At 35.5% G+C, this 6909-nt stretch overlaps 1 protein-coding gene across 1 annotated transcript; it reads left to right on the top strand.

Annotated features, from left to right (window-relative positions):
* Nucleotides 1-446: 446 nt before the first annotated feature.
* On the top strand, nt 447-4984 carry LOC102208540 (ependymin-like). Its single transcript, XM_005743627.2, has 6 exons — nt 447-606; nt 909-943; nt 2189-2323; nt 2657-2840; nt 3260-3347; nt 4483-4984. Exons 1-6 carry the CDS (start codon nt 462-464, stop codon nt 4631-4633), a joined length of 738 nt encoding a protein of 245 aa, XP_005743684.1. The 5' UTR covers nt 447-461; the 3' UTR covers nt 4634-4984.
* Nucleotides 4985-6909: the final 1925 nt, after the last annotated feature.

A 6909-nucleotide genomic window follows, 5' to 3' on the forward strand; every position in this document is an offset into this window, starting at 1 on the left:
AGGTAAATTTGTTTTTGAGAAAGGCACTAAATCTTCAGGTTTGAATAGCACAAACTGTAAGAAGACTTGCAACACATGCAATGCAAAATAATTATAGGTTAAGGATTAATTGTTTGCAATAACCTTCAAAAAGGGCTATACTATTAATGTTCATTTTTATTATTATTAATTTTTATCTTTCAGATTAAGGACCTTTTCTTTAATACTTTAATGACATTCTATACACCCTTTTTTTTTTTGCAAAAGATATGTAAATTTAAGATAAAATATAAGGCATATTAGAATAGCCTACTTGCATTTTATTTTCAGTTTAAGTCATGAGCTTTAGGCTTCAACATTAAAAACAGCCATGTCTTGTAAACTGTAAAGTACAACTGTTAATTATTTAGTGAAGTAGATAGTCCAGAAAACGCACAAGGACGTCACATGATGTGGGCACTGCCTCCTGTTAGCAGATTTATATGGAAGTGTTTCCTGAACCAGAGCGCTCACAGATTCTCCTGGTCCGGCGACTCTGCAACTTTCTCACCATGAACTTCATCAGTGTGCTGTCCTGCCTGAGCCTCTTGCTGGCAGTGGGTGTCGCCCAATACCCCAAACCCTGTGGTGAATATGGACTTAGATGAACAAGATACTCAAACTGATGTCTATATCTGTGTTAAGAGACCTGCTAAATGTGCCTGAAACAGAAATATGAAAAAACTCAATTCATAATGTTAGAAAAGTTATTTTTACTCAGAGACACAGACATATTTTTTTAATCTATCTTAAAAACCAGGTATAGTCAAACTAGGCTGCCAAGATTAATTTGTATAGTAAGCTAAGGTTCTCCAATGAGTATATTTATGCATTTAATTTTAGATTGTTATGACAAATGAAGCTTATGACTTTGACTTTCTGTTCCACAGTCGTTCCAGAGCTGCTGAGTGGAGGGCTCACTGTGGTGAGTTCACTGATGTGCTCCACAGATAATCTTTAGGAACTTACTGTATATCTCTATTGCTCTGATCAGTGTTAAGCAAACTTCTCTTGCATTTTATGCCAACTAAACCCTTTTCTGTTGGATGTAATATGGCCTTACATAATAGTATGATTATGCAGCAACAGAGCAGTTTTTTGTGCCTTAATATGTACGGATTAGGTTTTAACAGAGATGGAAAGTAATGAAGTCTAAATACTTCATTACTGTACTTAACTAGAATTTTCAGGTGTCTGTACTTTTCTTTAGTATTTATTTTTCTGACAACTTTTTATTTTTATTCCCTACATTTTTAAAAAATATCTGTACTTTCTAGTTCACGCATTTTCAAAAAAAGCTTGTTACCTTTGGTTTGTCGCACACTTGGTTTGCCTAACCCGCACTTCAGCATCTAGCCAAACACATGAGTGTGTGTGCAGATGGTCACACAGTGTGTTGCTAGCTATATTCATATTGACACTATATTGCAGTGGTATTGGATAAACTGGAAATGCAAAGTTTACATGTAAGTCCTCACTTTTGTAAATCAAATATTGGGTCTGTACGTGTGGCATTATGTTTTTACATATTGTGAAACATGCTGCAAAACAATCTGAATGCATTATTTAAAGGTTTCATGAAAATACTCAGAAGTTTTGAAATGAATTTGAAATCAAGCTGATCGTGGCTGTATACAGTATAATATGAAGACAGCATAAACAGCTTACTGTCAGTATAAAGGATGGAAACCAGCCAGGACAACTTATGAAATAACTGGTGATGTATTGTTGAATGTGTAGATCCACAAAGACCAGGTCAGCTGATCAATAAGCTGAAGTTGAAGTACTTCAACTTGTACTGAAATATGTTTTAACATTAGTACCTGGGTTTTAGACATTAACTAAAGACAAGTTCAGGAATATATGTTTGAGACATTCACTTTCTCACATGCTCACAAGCCTCACAAGATGATATCATTTGCTTCAGATGAGTTCTCACAACTAGAAACACTTCATTTCATTGAGACAAAGATTTTGTTGCTTGGATGGACACATGATATCCAGTTTCTTGCTGTGAATCAATTAGACAGTTCTCTGTGCTTTTCTCAGTAGTGCAGTCAGACATCATACAAACCTTTGAACTAAAGACATAGCAGATTAAATATAATTTAATGACCATTAAGTAATGTTTAGGTCATTCATAAAACTGGCTTTTATTTCTCCTTTTCAGATGACTGGCGATGGACTCATCTCCTCAACGGGATTAATAACCTATGATGCTTTGGGACAGAGGATGCGAGTTAAAAACTTTGGAATTGGTGACAATCAGGACTTTGCTCTGGACCAGCTGATGCTTTTTAGAGAGGTAGTAAAGCCTCATTACACTGTTGATGTTTTGTGTTTTTTTTTCCTTCATAATGATCCCTCCCCCTTCAAAAAGTATCTAAATATCATTCAAATTACTCATTTCTTCTGTCTTACCTAACACATAAACAGAATTCCAATCTTTAGAATAAATAAATAAATAAACGTAGTGTGACATTTGAAAAAATAAAATGAAAGTATAAAATGACAAAAACACACTGATATTTATGCAAACATATTATAAGACCGTGCTGGCTACAATACTACAGTGGCAGCATACAAGCCAAGATGTGAACAGGCAAAGAGCATTCACTCTCTTTGTTCATCCTTTCAGGGGGTCTATTACGAGTCCAACTGGAAAACACTCTCTTGCAAGAAGATGAAGCTGGATTCCTCCTTCATTCCCATGCAAGTTCCCCCTGATGCTAAACTGATGGGTCAGGTGTTCATGGGCTCCTCCTCCGCTTGGGGAATGGGTGTGCTAACCAACACCTGGTATGGCAGTCTTTCAGAAAATGGTAAGAAGAAGCAAAAATAAATGTGTTCTGTACTAATTCTAAGGCTGAAAGGCCATGAATACTACCACTAGTGCTATGTGCTATTTTCATTATTTTGGAAGGCAAATTTTAATTTATTTTTGTGTAAATGTACACACTGATTGGTAATTTCAAATAGACATTGTAGTAAAGGATTGGCAGTATGTTACAATAAACCTTTCTATCCTACTAGTTATTAGGTTAAGCCAATGTACTACTAAATGACCAAATTACCTTTGCCTGTGCATGCATGTCGAGCATAGTGACAAGAAGTGTAAATTCCTATTTATGACAAAATAAAAAGAAATAGTAGTGAATTTAGTAAATGTAAAATAACACTTTTTTTCATTTATGCCACTCAGGTAGCCTGTTTACATATAACTTATACTGTATGTTTTCAGGCTTTTATTCAACTGTCTTTACTGAGATCGGCTGCATCCCTGTGTCCTTCACAAGCTATACTCCACAATCTGGGTGGCTCACTGTCAGGTAACTGTAAGAGAGTCTGTCTCGAATGTAAAGGGAAGGTATGTAGACAGACTCAGCAAAAAAAAAGTTGAGTTATGAGAAAAGGGTAGATTAGATAAGATTTACAATATTCTACATGACATATGAAACTTAGACATAAATGAAATTCCATAAATTAACCAACATTATATACTAACCAACATGACAGGCACACAACACACACAGCACACCTCTCCCCATCTGAAGCCTACACAGCCAATTAGTCCAGATATACCAATAGCTGGTAAGCCAGTAAAACTACAAAGCAACATGAACATCTGAGAAACACATAACACTCAGCAATTTATCACTAGCTCAATTTCATGGCTAAATGGTTCCCTATAAATAAATAATTAAAAATTCAATAATAATTCAAATATTCTTAACAAATTCATTTAAAACAAGCCTTCCTACAGAAAGACCCCCCCCCCCCTCTTCCCAACTTGGTTTGGCCCAGTGATGTCAACCATGACATCACCAGCACTATAAAAGTATCAAGATACTTGACCTGCATGGATCCTGGGGAAATTTTTTTTTAAAAATTGAACATTATAAAAGACACTTGAAAATGTATGTGTGTGTATTTCCTTTAACTTGATCAACTGTTTTGATGTTAACCACAAATTTAACACACACACAAAGTGAAACAATGTTACCTTAGGATTGGCAAACCACAGCAAATAAGCACAAGCAGACAAAACAATATAATGTTGTGTGTAAAATTAACACGCATAAGACAAATGGTGAGTGTTAAAGTGTGCAAATGCTCCACCCACTTTGTCGCAGTAATATAAAACTAAAACAGACAAAATGGAACAAAAACTGTGCTAATGATATTAAAAACAACTTCAGCAACCATTTTAGATTTGAGAGGGAATTTCTTTTTATTACAGTATGTCTAACAATATAATGCAAACACATATCATATTATTATATTATACAGTAGAAAACAGAATCATATGTATGAGAACCTGTTTTGGATTTTTGACCCTGAACCATGCAAAAGTTAAGACACTGAAGTGTTACGATGTTCTATTCTCTGCTTTCCATCTGTAAATTTTGAATTTGATGTTGGTAACCTAGTCATACAAGTAAACTTATATTTTTTTAATTTCAGCACCTTCAACTGGGTAATTGGCACCTCAAACCCTATGGACTACTTGCCTCCTGATTTCTGTGCCAACTCTGAACTGGAGGAAACAGAAACACCACATAATTTCTTCACTGTCATGGAGTCTCTGGCCATGAAGAGCAAGAGAATAGAGTAAACATCTTGAGCATCTTGAGCAAGATAATTACAGATAATTACAAATCCTGTCCCTCAGCAGAAATCCATATTTGACCTGAATGATTCAGTCATCATCATGAGATGATCACTGGATCATCATGTCATTTTAAAGTTACATTAACATGACATCCAGCAGAGTTGTCATCTGCAATTCACAGACCTTACCTTTGGATTGTAGGTAGAAAATGTAAATTAAAAAATCTATATTATTAGAGTGAGAACTACAGATACGCAGTCAACACTACATAAAGGAGACCTTCAAATAACAGATTTCAGATTTGCTTTGTCTTCTGTCTTTGTCATTATGTCAATAAAATTATTTGCACTTAAATGCTTGTGTGGAAAATGTTAATATAATATCGTGGCTCAAGAGTTGGGAGTTTGCCTTGTAATCGGAAGGTTGCCGGTTCGAGCCCCGGCTCCGACAGTCTCGGTCGTTGTGTCCTTGGGCAAGACACTTCACCCGTTGCCTACTGGTGGTGGTCAGAGGGCCCGGTAGTGCCAGTGTCCGGCAGCCTCGCCTCTGTCAGTGCGCCCCAGGGTGGCTGTGGCTACAATGTAGCTTGCCATCACCAGTGTGTGTATGTGTGAATGGGTGGATGACTGGTTGTGTAAAGCGCTTTGGGGTCCTTAGGGACTAGTAAAGCGCTATACAAATACAGGCCATTTACCATTTTTACCATTTGCATTTGCACATTCCTGCTGTTTGATTACACCTAAGTAAAGACTTTAAAGGAATTAACTGGGTACGCACGAAAAATTAGTGTCACCATATTGGTGTGAAACAACATGTAAAATATGGTTTTATGAAGAACAAAAGGATGTCATGGTGAAGATGACCTTTGTGTGCATCAAAATCTGAACTGCAGAACAGATTGCCATTTTCAACATCTTACATAAATGTGTTTTCTTTTTATTTCCTTTACATTTTAATTTCCTTTTCATTTAGTTTGTTCAAAACATGGGTAAACCAAACTGAAAAATCAGGCAAACAATTGAAGAAAGGAAATATGTCTGGGCTCTGTTGTCAGCTTAACGATAATCTTTGCATTCAACAGTATGATCAGTTAAGTATACATTTGCTTTTGTGTCAAAGATCACACATATCAGAGGATCTGACCTAATAAAATTTGATACTGATCAGTGAAAGAGCCTTCCTGTATCAACAGTGAAGCTCTGTGATAATGTGCTTCTGCTGGTGCAATTGCATCAGCGTCTCTTTGAACTTCATATTGAGCGTTCCTGTAAACAGATACCAAATGAAAGAATGACATTAGGAATCAACTCCAGATCTTTTATCTGTCAAATGTTTTATTAGACATTGAGGGAACCAATCTCACATAGTCATAAAACAGTTTATTAGTCAATTATCCAACTGCTTTTGAACCTCTGAAACGGTATACAAATTGTTGTAATTCCTAAACAGTTAATGCAAAACTTACACAAATACATTGAACAAATTCAGAATGTGCAACAGGTGATTTGCATTAATGAAATCATTATACAATAAAATAGCCATCTTAATATTACACAAAATTAAAGTATAGCTTTTGGGTTATAGCTTAACCATTTTATGTTATGATGAACAGGAATTTTATTTCAGTAATATTTCCTTTTCCAATGCATTTTCAATGCAGTTAATCATGAATTACCACAAGTGATGACATAAGATTCTAACAATGAAAACAGCTTCAAGAAAGTGAGTGTAGAGTTTTTACATATACAATGCAAATCAAACAATAATCAATAATCAATGTATATTAGCACAAAATTAGTCATTTGGGTGTAATGTAGGAAAATGTATTTTTAAAATGAGGCTGTTTGCACTGTTCTCCATCAAGCATCTTCTAAAGAAGTCAGGATGCATCTAAACTGAGTGCAAAAGAGCAGAAATGAAAGTAGTGTATATAATGAGGGGCAAATTTGTCACATACATGTTCATTTTCTTGTTTAAATCAGGGGGAATCTGGGGAACAGATTTTAAAATCGATCAGAACCTTCAGAAAATTATTTATTATTCAGATAACTTGTTGTGCTTAACGTCTCACGTAGAAAACTGCAGTACTAGTCATTCTTCAGCAGATGGAGGCAGCATCCCTCATCATCTCAGATGATACTGCTTTCATTTGTCTTTTCCAACTGAATGTGCTGTAGTGTATGCGCTTGAGTAATCTGTGTCGTAAACCTCAATTACCTTGTTAATAATTATTATATAAGGCTTTAATAAATGTTCCCAGGGAACAACAGCCTAATGTT

The sequence above is a fragment of the Pundamilia nyererei genome, unplaced genomic scaffold, assembly GCF_000239375.1.
Source record: "Pundamilia nyererei isolate P.nyererei 1_Seehausen unplaced genomic scaffold, PunNye1.0 scaffold00134, whole genome shotgun sequence".
NCBI lineage: Eukaryota > Metazoa > Chordata > Actinopteri > Cichliformes > Cichlidae > Pundamilia > Pundamilia nyererei.